This window comes from Salvelinus sp. IW2-2015, linkage group LG31 (assembly GCF_002910315.2).
Source record: "Salvelinus sp. IW2-2015 linkage group LG31, ASM291031v2, whole genome shotgun sequence".
In the NCBI taxonomy this organism is placed as follows: Eukaryota; Metazoa; Chordata; class Actinopteri; order Salmoniformes; family Salmonidae; genus Salvelinus; species Salvelinus sp. IW2-2015.
This window is the reverse complement of record NC_036870.1, coordinates 3,318,652-3,330,832: the sequence shown is the minus strand read 5'-3', so window position 1 is coordinate 3,330,832 and position 12,181 is coordinate 3,318,652. Positions and strand designations below refer to the sequence as shown.

The window sequence follows — 12,181 nt, the reverse complement described above, 5'->3', positions numbered from 1 at the left end:
AGTGAAAAGAAGGAAGCCTGTACAGTATAACAAATATTCCAAAATGTGCATCCTGTTTACAACAAYGCACAAACAATACTGCAAAAACAGTTTGGCAAAGCAATTCACTTTTTGTCCTGAATACAAAGTGTTATGTTTGGGGCAAATTCAATACAACACATTACTGAGTACCACTCCATATTTTCAAGCATAGTGGTGGCTGCATCATGTTAGTTAAATAAAGGTTAAATAAATAAAAATACCCCATAATGACAAAGATTTTTTTTATTTTTTAAAGATTTTTTTGCAAATGTATTAAAAATAAAAAAACAGAATACCTTATTTACATACACTACCAGTCAAAAGTTTGGACACACCTACTCATTCAAGGGTTTTCCTTTATTTTTTACTATTTTGTTATGAAATAGCACATATGGAATCATGCAGTAACCAAAAAAGTATTAAACAAATCAAAATATTTGTTATATTTTAGATTCTTCAAAGTAGCCACCCTTTGCCTTGATGACAGCTTTGCACACTCTTGGCATTCTCTCAACCAGCTTCACCCGGAATGCTTTTCCAACAGTCTTGAAGGAGTTCCCACATATGCTGAGCACTTGTTGGCTGCTTTTCCTTCACTCTGCAGTCCAACTCATCCCAAACCATCTCAATTGGGTTGAGGTCGGGTGATTGTGGAMGCCAGGTCATCTGATGTAGCACTCCATCTCTCCTTCTTGGTCAAATAGCCCTTACACAGCCTGGAGGTGTGTTGGGTCATTGTCGAGTTGAAAAACAAATGATAGTCCACAAGGCCAAACCAGATGGGATGGCGTATCGCTGCAGAATGCTGTGTTAGCCATGCTGGTTCAGTGTGCCTTGAATTCTAAATAAATCACAGACCGTGTCAACAGCAAAGCACCCCCACACATACATACCTCCTCCTCCATGCTTCACTGTAGGAACCACACATGCAGAGATCATCCGTTCACCTACTCTGTGTCTCACAAAGACATGGCGGTTGGAACCAAAAATATCAAATTTGGACTCATCAGACCAAAGGACAGATTTCTACCTATCTAACATCCATTGCTCGTGTTTCTTGGCCCAAGCAAGTCTCTTCTTATTATTGGTGTCCTTTAGTAGTGGTTTTTGCAGCAATTTGACCATGAAGGCCTGATTCACAGCAGTCCTCTGAACAGTTGATGTTGCGATGTTCTGTTACTTGAACTCTGTGAAGCATTTTTTGGGTGCAATTTCTGAGGCTGGTAACTCTAATGAACTTATCCTCTGCAGCAGTGGTAACTCTGGGTCTTCCTTTCCTGTGGCGGTCCTCATGAAGAGCCAGTTTCATCATACACTTGATGGTTTTTGCGACTGCACTTGAAGAAACTTTCAAAGTTCTTGAAATGTTCTGCATTGACTAAACTTCATGATGGACTGTGTGTTTCTCTTTCCTTATTTGAGCTGTTCTTGCCATAATATGGACTTGGTCTTTTTATCAAATAGTGCTATCTTCTGTATACCACCCTAGCTTGTCACAACACAACTGATTGGTAAAACAAATTAAGAAGGAAAGGAATTCCACAAATGAACTTTTAACAAGGCACACTTCTTAATTAAAATGTGTTTCAGGTGACTACCTCATAAAGCTGGTTGAGAGAATGCAAGAGTGTGCAAAGCTGTCGTCAAGGCAAAGTGTGGCTATTTTGAAGAATCTCACATTTCTTGAACACTTTTTTAGTTTACTACATGATTCCACATGTGTTATTTCATAGGTTGATGTCTTCACTATTATTCTACAATGTAGAAATAGTACCAAATAAAGACAAACCTTGAATGAGTAGGTGTGTCTAACTTTTGACTGGTACTGTAAGTATTCAGACCCTTTGCTATGAGAATCAAAATTGAGCACAGGTGCAATCTGTTTCAATTTGATCATCCTTGAGAAGTTTCTCCAACTTGATTGGAGTTCACCTGTGGTAAATTCAATTGATGACATGATTTGGAAAGGCACACACCTTTCTATATGAGGTTCCACAGTTGACAGTGCATGTCAGAGAAAATAACAAGCCACGAGGTCATAGGATTGAACGTAGAGCTCCGAGAACAGGATTGTGTTCGAGGCACAGATCTGAGGAATGGTACCAAAACATGTCTGCAGCATTGAAGGTCACAAAGAAACAGTGGCCTCCATCATTCTTAAATGGAAGAAGTTTGGAACCACCAAGACTCTTCTAGAGCTGGCTGCCCACCAAACTGAGCAATCGGGGAAGAAGGGCCTTAGTCAGGGAGGTGACCAGAAATCAGATGGTCACTCTGACAGAGTTCCAGAGTTCATCTGTGGAGATGGGAGAGCCTTCCAGAAGGAACACAATCTCTGCAGCTCTCCATCAATCAGGCCTTTATGGTAGAATGGCCAGACGGAAGCCACTCCTCGTAAAAGCTACATGACAGCCCGCTAGGAGTTTGCCAAAAGGCACCTAAAAGACTCTCTCTTTGGCTTGAATTCAAGCGTCAATCTGGAGGAAACCTGGCAACCATCCCTACGGTGAAGCATGGTGGTGGAGCATCATACTGGGGGATGTTTTTTCAGCGGCAGAGAGTTGGAGACTAAGTCAGGATGAAGGAAAGATGAAAGGAGCAAAGTACAGGGAGATCATATGAAAAACTGCTCCAGAGCGCTCAGGACCTCAAGACTGGGGTGAAAGTTCACCTTCCAACAGGACAACGACCCTAAGCACCAAGCCAAAATAACGCAAGAGTGGCTTCGGGACAAGTCTCTGAATGTCCTTGAGTGGCCCAGCCAGAGCCTGGACTTGAACCCGATCAAACATCTCTGGAGAGACCTGAAAATAGCTGTGCAGCGATGCTCACTATCCAACCTGACAGAGCTTGAGAGGATCTGCAGAGAAGAATGGGAGAAACTCCCCAAATACAGGTGTGCCAACTTGTGAGCGTCATGCCAATTAGACTCGAGGCTGTAATCGTTGCAAAGGCGCTTCACAACAAACTATAGGTTAAGGGTCTGAATACTTATGTTAATGTGATATTTCTGGAGGTTTTTGCACCAAAAAACAACAACCTGTTTTTGCTTTGTCATTATGGGGTATTGTGTGTAAAGTTATGAATAAAAAATTTAAAAAAAAAATACATTTTAGAATAAGGCTGTAACATTACAAAATGTGTAAAAAAGTCAAGGGGTCTGATATTTCCAAATGCACTGTATATGCAAACGGATGTGGACACCCCTTCAAATTTGTGGATTTGGTTATTTCGGCCACACCCATTGCTGACAGGTGTATAAAATCGAGCACACTGCCATGCAATCTCCATAGTCAGTTAGCTTCCAACAAGTCAGTTAGTCAAATTTTTGTCCTGATAGAGCTGCCCCGGTCAACTGTACTTGCTCATAGGTGAAGTGAAAACGTCTAGGAGCAACACGGCTCAGCTGTGAAGTGGTAGGCCACACAAACTCACAGAACGGGACCACGAGTGCTAAGCACGTAACGTGTGAAAATTGTCTGTCCTCAGTTGCAACACTCAGTACTGAGTTCAATACCTCTGGAAGCAACGTCAGCACAAGAACTGTTTGTCTGAAGCTTCATGAAATTAGTTTCCATGGCCTAGCAGCCGCACACAAGCCTAAGATCACCATCGCAATGCCAAGCATCGGCTGGAGGGTGTAAAGCACGCCAACATTAGACTCTGGAGCAGTGGAAACGCGTTCTCTGGAGTGATAATCACGCTTCACCATCTGGCAGTCCGACGGACAAATCTAGTTTAAGCGAAAGTTGTCAGTGGTGGAAAAAGTACCAATAGTCATACTTGAGTAAAAGTAAAGATACCTTAATAGAAAATGACTCAAGTTAAAGTCACCCAGTAAAATACTACTTGAATAAAAGTCTGAAAGTATTTGAATTTAAATATAATAAGTAGGTATCAAAAGTAAATGTAATTGCTAAAATATACTTAAGTATCAAAAGTATAAATCATTTCAAATTCTTATATTAAGCAAACCAGACGCCACCGTTTCTTGTTTTTGAAATTTACGGATAGCCAGAGCACACTCCAACACTCAGACGTAATTTACAAATGAAGCATGTATGTTTAGTGGGTTGGCCAGATCAGAGGCAGTAGGGATGACCATGGATGTTCTCTTTATGTGTATGAATAGACCTTTGCTAAGCATTCAAATGTAACGAGTACTTATGGGTGTCAGGGAAAATGTATGGAGTAAAAAAATTTTTTCTTGAAGAATGCAGTGAATTAAAAGTAAAATAGTAAAGTACAGATACCCCAAATAACTACTTAAGTAGTACTTTAAAGCATTTTTTACTTACGTTTTTTATGCCACTGGACAAAGGAACTAGTATTCTTTCATATCTGTCTCTTTATACATTTTTCAAACACACCGCTATAAATAAATATTTCACAAAGTGCTTCTCTTTCAATGTTTATCCGAATGCAAAAGTTTAAGTTACTGGAGTTATATGGAAATTAATGACAATAAATGTTTTTTTGTTTTTTTTTAAATGGTTGTCCGTCTGTCAACATTTTTGTCTTATTAAAGGGATTGTTCACTCAAAAACGTATTTAAATATAGTTCGTTTTTCAGTGAACTATCCCTTTAAGACTATTTCCAGGTAGACAATATACTGTACCTGTGGAATAGTTAATGTAGTGGTGCATTCTGAATGACCTTCATGTTTTCATGTACAGTTTCAATTTATCGTATGCCTTACTTGTTATGCTAYCACACCAAGACAGTCGTGAAGAGGGCACGACAACACCTTTTCCCCCTCAGGAGGCTGAAAAGATTTGGCATGGGTCCCGAGATCCTCAAAAAGTTCTACAGCTGCACTATCGAGGACATCCTGACCAGTTGCATCAATGCCTGGTATGGCAAAATACTCGGCCCCCGACCGTAAGGAGCTATAAAGGGTAGTGCGTATGTCCCAGTACATCACTGGGGCCAAGCTTCCTGCCATCCAGGACCTATATAGTAGGCGGTGTCAGAGGAAGACCCAAAAATTGTCAAAGACTCCAGTCACCCAAGTCATAGACTGTTCTCTCTGCTACCGCACGGCAAGCGGTACCGGATCGCCAAGTCTAGGTCCAAAAGGCTCCTTAACAGCTTCTACCCCCAAGCCATAACACTGCTGAACAATTAATAAAATGGCCACTCGAACTATTTACATTGACCCCCCCTTTGTTTTTACACTGCTGCTACTCGCTGTTTATTATCTATGCATAGTCACATAGTCACATAGTCACTACCCCTACCTACATGTACAAATTACCTAGACTAACCTGTACCCCCACACATTGACTCGGTACCGGTACCCTCTGTATATAGCATCGTTAATGTTATTTTATTGTGTTACTTTTTTRCCTTTTCCTTTAGTTTATTTAGTAAATATTTTCTTGACTCTATTACTTGAACTGCATTGTCGGTTAAGGGCTTGTAAGTAAGCATTTCACGATAAGGTCTACACCTGTGGTATTCGGCACATGTGACAAATACAATTTGATTTGACAATCAATTTATTAGGTCATCTMAGAAATTTACTGGACTCTTAACCTTATAAATTCTGCCTGTATGTGCATCTCTTTCCATTGACGGTAGTTAATTAGTCTCTTGGAGTTTTAGATGAGTCATTTAGAATAATGAATGTGTCACACCCTGTTCTGTTTCACCTGTCTTTGTGATTGTCTCCACCCCCTCCAGGTGTCACCCATCTTCCCCATTATCCCYTTTATTTATACTTGTGTTCTCTGTTTYTCTGTTGCCAGTTCGTTTTGTTTGTTCAAACATACCAGCGCCTGTCTTTGCTATAGTCCCTGTTTTCTAGTTTTGACCATTCCTGCCTTCCCCGAGACTGCCTGTCGTCCAGTACCTTTGCCCCACTACTCTGGATTACKGACCTCTGCCTGACCTGACCATCAGCCCGCCTGCTGTTCCGGTGCCTTACGCCCTCTCTGGATTTTTGACCCCTGCCTGCCTTGACCTGTCGTTTGACTGGCCGTTTTAAAGAATAAACATTTGTTCCGTCTACACTGTCTGCACCTGGGTCATACCGTAACGGGATAGAATGAACAAATAACAGTTCACTTTCCTAGATGAGGTTTATTTCACATTGTGCACCATCTCATATTTGGATGAGTGGTTACACATGTCCATAATATTTTCTGTAAATAGAAGATATTTACACTTACAAATGTTAGTTTAATAGAAGTTATATTAGACTAGATATGAATGGTTCATATTTCTTACCAGTGCAGACAAAGAGTTTGCAGTCTACCCAAACACCTGTTTTCCTCTCCCTCTGTTGTCCAAGAAGTGATGAGTTTGTCACACACAGACACAGCATCAGTGTGTGCAATCAGATTCTATTGACTAACAGACATTTTCTGAGACTTCCTCCCTTATCATACACCATTTACTAAGAACCAATCAACATATTCAAAGGATGGGGAGGTGGCTTGTCCAAGTAAGGACTCTTTTAATAATGCCTTTTTGTTGATAATACATTGCATCTCCTTATCCCCCTAGTAGGGCCCCAGTTCTGCACTACTCTGGAACACACACCTTAACAGGTCAGTCATATGCACCTCCCAAACTAATATCTACAGTTTATAACATGATATCCATATCTACAGTAGAATGGTTACAACAAACATGTCCCATTCAGGGGCTGGCGATAAAACATTTCACGAAACCACTACRCTAATGKATTGATTTCTCTTTCCCTTAGTGACAGTGGCTTCACAGGTAAATGTTTATCCTCAGTTTAGACTGACTGAAGAACACAGGAGAAATGTCAGCACCAATGTCTCCCATCCTGATTCAATAGCATAGATAGTCACATTGCCAGGGAAGTAGATGACATTACATACAAAACCTGCAGTCTGTYATGTACTGCAACTGGACGGAGAACCGATTCCATAGTGTGCGTTCTTCTGCATTTACACAGACATATCATTGTCTAATAGATACAGTCAGAATACAGGTAGCTACCGTTGGTTGTTGCATGCATATGATACGTATAAAAAAACAACAGCAAAGTGGGATCGTATAGTACAGTTGTCAAGTCAAACTCCAGTCTATGGTAGCGTTGTCAGTATTACGCAAAAAGCCCATTTCCACAATAGCACATCACAGTGTTAAGGAATATCAGGGAAGTACACCGTTGGAGGACAAGCATGCTAGTAATAAACACTACTTTCAGTAGTTGGGTTACAAACCCCACAGCAACATTTGACCTTTTGGAAGTCTTGGAAAATGCAGAGGGAGGAACTGTGCTACCGGATGCCTCCTTTACCCCAAGGATAACCTCAAACTGATTTMAATTGCATTGGAAAACTAGGATAGACATTGGTTGATGATACAGGCCTACAGCTGGAAGACAAACAGCTGGTGACACTCAATTAAAAAGGCCAGACATTGGAGTAACTGTTGTTTAGACACCCCATTAGGTCAGAATGAAATAATGAGTCTCTTCTGCCAAAGGGAATAAGGGATAGTTCACTCCAAAATTTTAGTTGAGGTCAGACGTGGGCTAATGTCAAGAGGTCCAAGCTGTCTGCTGTGTAGATACAGCTCTGTGCCTCAACTCCAAATGAATTGGAAAGACAGGCACCATCTAAAAAAGATTAAATTAGACTGTGCCTATCCTTTGTCTCATCTCGACATTAGGCCACTTTTGAGGTTTGAATATGTCTGAKAAACTTAGATTTTTGAGTGAACTAGACAYTATCACTTTACAGGCAGCTGAGGTCACTACGATTTCTTGGGGCCACTTAGCAGTTTGACTTCACAATGCATTGACAGAGCCACTGCTGTGGTTACAGTGGGTAAAAGGCAGGATCAACATATTTGGGTACTTTGGTTTGACTTAATTGGGTTTAGACCTTGTTAGGAACTTTCTATTAGACATTTGCTATAAAGGCAGGCAAGGCCAAACCTCCTCAGAATCCACAAAACATGTCAAAACTCTGTAAGGGTCAAGTCCTCAAGATACGAGGCTATAAACATGATACAACTGAGAAGTTGATGTGTATTCTCTGAGCCGCATCATGTATTATACAGTAYTAAGCAATGAGAATATCAATGTGTTTGCTGTATTTGCGTATATCTAGCAGTAGCAGCATTTTTGAGACCACTTCCATTCACACATCACCTTGAACATGCAATGTTGGTGTGGAAGTTTACAGTGAGTGTCATCTTAGGATATGTGAGCAAAACAGCTTTTGTGTTCTCAAGTATTGATGTCATGCACACATTGCTGATGATGTCAAAGTGTTTAAAACACAAAAGAAATCACTGTATATTTCTTACATGGTATGTTTTGACAGTGCTTTACCTTGCAAAGTTGCCATTCACCCGAGAAATGCTATTGTTTGTCACAGATAGTYGGCTATACMTTGCATTACTGGTTTCTTTCTATATCAGTTAATTAGTTGTGCCTTCCGACAGGTTTGTCATTCGTCCTTCCTGGCTCGGTCGTTGGGGGCCGCCCTCTGAAGCACCAGGAGGCCAGAGAACGTGAGGGAGATTCCCACCCACCACAACGCAATCTGGGTCTCCCCGAAGATAAGCTGCCCCAAAAAGGCCTGTGGCAAAATACAGGTATTTACATTTAGTGCACCAGTCATTACACTTATTTCMCTCTATTGACAGCACTTAAAAAACGGAAAATCTGTGTTTCATGTACTTATGCGAACCATGCACTTTTAAGACTATTAGGCGTATACATTATTTATACACTGCTCAAAAAAATAAAGGGAACACTAAAATAACACATCCTAGATCTGAATGAATGAAATATTCTTATTAAATACTTTTTTCTTTACATAGTTGAATGTGCTGACAACAAAATCACACAAAAATTATCAATGGAAATCAAATTTATCAACCCATGGAGGTCTGGATTTGGAGCACACTCAAAATTAAAGTGAAAACCACACTACAGGCTGATCCAACTTTGATGTAATGTCCTTAAAACAAGTCAAAATGAGGCTCAGTATGTTGTGTGCCTCCACGTGCCTGTATGACCTCCCTACAACGCCTGGGCATGCTCCTGATGAGGTGGCGGATGTCTTCTGAGGGATCTCCTCCCAGACTTGGACTAAAGCATCCGCCAACTCCTGGACAGTCTGTGGTGCAACGTGGCGTTGGTGGATGGAGCGAGACATGATGTCCCAGATGTGCTCAATTGGATTCAGGTCTGGGAACGGGCGGGCCAGTCCATAGCATCAATGCCTTCCTCTTGCAGGAACTGCTGACACACTCCACCACATGAGGTCTAGCATTGTCTTGCATTAGGAGGAACCCAGGGCCAACCGCACCAGCATATGTCTCACAAGGGTCTGAGATCTCATCTCGGTACCTAATGGCAGTCAGGCTACCTCTGGCGAGCACATGGAGGCTGTGCGGCCCCCAAAAGAAATGCCACCCCACACCATGACTGACCCACCGCCAAACCGGTCATTGCTGGAGGATGTTGCAGGCAGCAGAACGTTCTCCACGGCTCTCCAGACTCTGTCACGTCTGTCACATGTGCTCATGTGCAGTGTGAACCTGCTTTCATCTGTGAAGAGCACAGGGCGCAGTGGCGAATTTGCCAATCTTGGTGTTCTCTGGCAAATGCCAAACGTCTGCACGGTGTTGGGCTGTAAGCACAACCCCCACCTGTGGACGTCGAGCCCTCATACCACCCTCATGGAGTCTGTTTCTGACCGTTTGAGCAGACACATGCACATTTGTGCCTGCTGGAGGTCATTTTGCAGGGCTCTGGCAGTGCTCCACCTGCTCCTCCTTGCACAAAGGCGGAGGTAGCGGTCCTGCTGCTGGGTTGTTGCCCTCCTACGGCCTCCTCCACGTCCCTGATGTACTGGCCTGTCTCCTGGTAGCTGCACTACCTGAGCCCTTGTGTGGGTTGTAGACTCCGTCTCATGCTACCACTAGAGTGAAAGCACCGCCAGCATTCAAAAGTGACCAAAACATCAGCCAGGAAGCATAGGAACTGAGAAGTGGTCTGGTGTCACCACCTGCAGAACCACTCCTTTATTGGGGTGTCTTACTAATTGCCTATAATTTCCACCTTTTGTCTATTCCATTTGCACAACAGCATGTAAATGTATTGTCAATCAGTGTTGCTTCCTAAGTGGACAGTTTGATTTCACAGAAGTGTGATTGACTTGGAGTTACATTGTGTTGTTTAAGTGTTCCCTTTAATTTTTTGAGCAGTGTAAATAATTGTGTCTTTTCCACAGGGAAAAACGCTACTTACGGAAGATATGAAGTTGGAAGCGGTGGTGGTCACAGTGGTTCGGATGGAGAGGAAGAGTGCCTGAGAGCTTAGCCAGGAATGTCCACATCACAGCATTACAGGTGAAGAGTAGCCCCCCACAAAGAAGCCTCAGGGGATGTGTAGCTGAAACAAACACACAAACACAAATAGACCCCTTTCTGTGTTTGCAAACATCGCCTGCACTAGGCGCATGTACACAAGTTGGTGGCAGAACAAGGGGAGTTCTTATTAGAATGCCAGCAAAAAAAGCTCTATTTACATGTTGCTTATAAGTGCATTGCACACTACTTTTGATATAATCATACTTTAAGGCTATTATAAATGTCCTGCTTAATATAATGTTTGTGTCATCATCGCAAATCAAGTGCATTATACTTTTTWAAAAACAGCCTATMTCAATGAGCYTTAGAATTCTAGCTAACAACYMCTGAATCCAAAAMAGTTATTTTGCAAAGATAACAACCAAATATAATCTTTGACTATTCAAGCATGAGTCTTAACATCATTGTAAGCATAGGAGAACCGCAAAAAGTGACTGTTTCTAAGTAATAAAAACGTAAATCTAGGCTATGTTGAACGGGCATAGATGGTGATGGCTTTTTACTGCTTCCAATAGTAGCACGCATTTGCGTGACGTCAGTGTGTCGTGTACTGGAATGTGGTCTATATGAATGAAAACAATGTTATGTTGCAATTGAGTCACATCAAATAGTTGAGCTCCATTTCAGGGATTTGGAGCCTATTTTAGTCTTGATATGTAAATGTATGTCAAATAAATATCTGACGGCTATATAAATAAATAATATAGATGATAACTCAAACGTAAAATCATGACACCAGATTATGAAGGTCGTTTCAAGCAGCCCAATTACAATATGGTATTGACATTGAATGGACAATTGGCCATATGTTAAACTAGGATCACATTCGGCCACTAGAATAAAATGATACTCAACATAAGCAAATATATTGCTTTAACACAAAAATAAACGAATACTGCACTACTGTAGGTCGCACGAGCTGCAATGTCGTTCAAGCACGCGGGTACGACACGAGCTTCATACACAGCATCGCCTGTCCAGCTGAGCGAGCCGCCGATGGTGCTGATGCTGAGCGCACGAGCTGGAATCGGGAGCCTTAAACTCGTCACTGGAAAACCCCAACTTCCCTTCTCGCGGACGTATTGCTATGCTAACACATTGACATTTACATTATTCAAAGCCACCCGAATCCCATCGCGTTAATAATTCAGGCACTTAAACGGCGGCGATTCCTCACCCAGTCACAAGCGGTAGTTTCGTRCGGTTGTCTAAATTTCCGCTGCTCTCCCCATGTTCGTAGCCCCGTTTCACATACACCTTTAAGGTAATCGGCTCCAAGTGACAGCTTTGCAGATGAAGATGCGACAGCCCCGAGAAACCCCGCCAGGAGCGCATAGAAAACGCCGGGGAACATGTTGACAACCAAGGCACATATTTTTCTAATCCATCACATTCCTACGGCGGTATTGAGTTGAATGTGTGGGTCAAATTTAATCTACAGGCTACTTCCCAACAATAACCGCCAGGAGATAGCCACACCAATCAAAATACTTGCTCAGCGGGTAGGTGCACAAAGTGGTTGGACACAGAACTCCACGGCTGTGTAGCATTGTGGGATGAGTAGTTTCTTCAGCGGCATCACGTGTTCAGGAATTCTGTGGATATTGGATAATAATTTATTTCAGGAATCATTTACATTTACATTTAAGTCATTTAGCAGACGCTCTTATCCAGAGCGAATCAATAGGTTTAAGAGTGAGTTCTAGTCTCTCAAAGGCAAGACCCAATTAATGAATCATGATAGGCCTTTAATTAGTCTCATTCATATTTATAATATTAAATTAAAAG

The 12,181-nt window shown here is 41.9% G+C and overlaps 1 protein-coding gene across 1 annotated transcript; it reads right to left on the bottom strand.

The window, feature by feature from the left end:
* Window positions 1–6,168: 6,168 nt before the first annotated feature.
* LOC111955572 (transmembrane protein 42-like) lies at window positions 6,169–11,917 on the bottom strand. The gene is given in 5 exon segments (XM_070436246.1): window positions 6,169–8,592; window positions 10,272–10,312; window positions 10,315–10,338; window positions 10,341–10,415; window positions 11,549–11,917. Coding segments are annotated over 5 exon segments (471 nt in total). The 5' UTR covers window positions 11,748–11,917; the 3' UTR covers window positions 6,169–8,460.
* Between the last annotated feature and the right edge of the window lie 264 nt (window positions 11,918–12,181).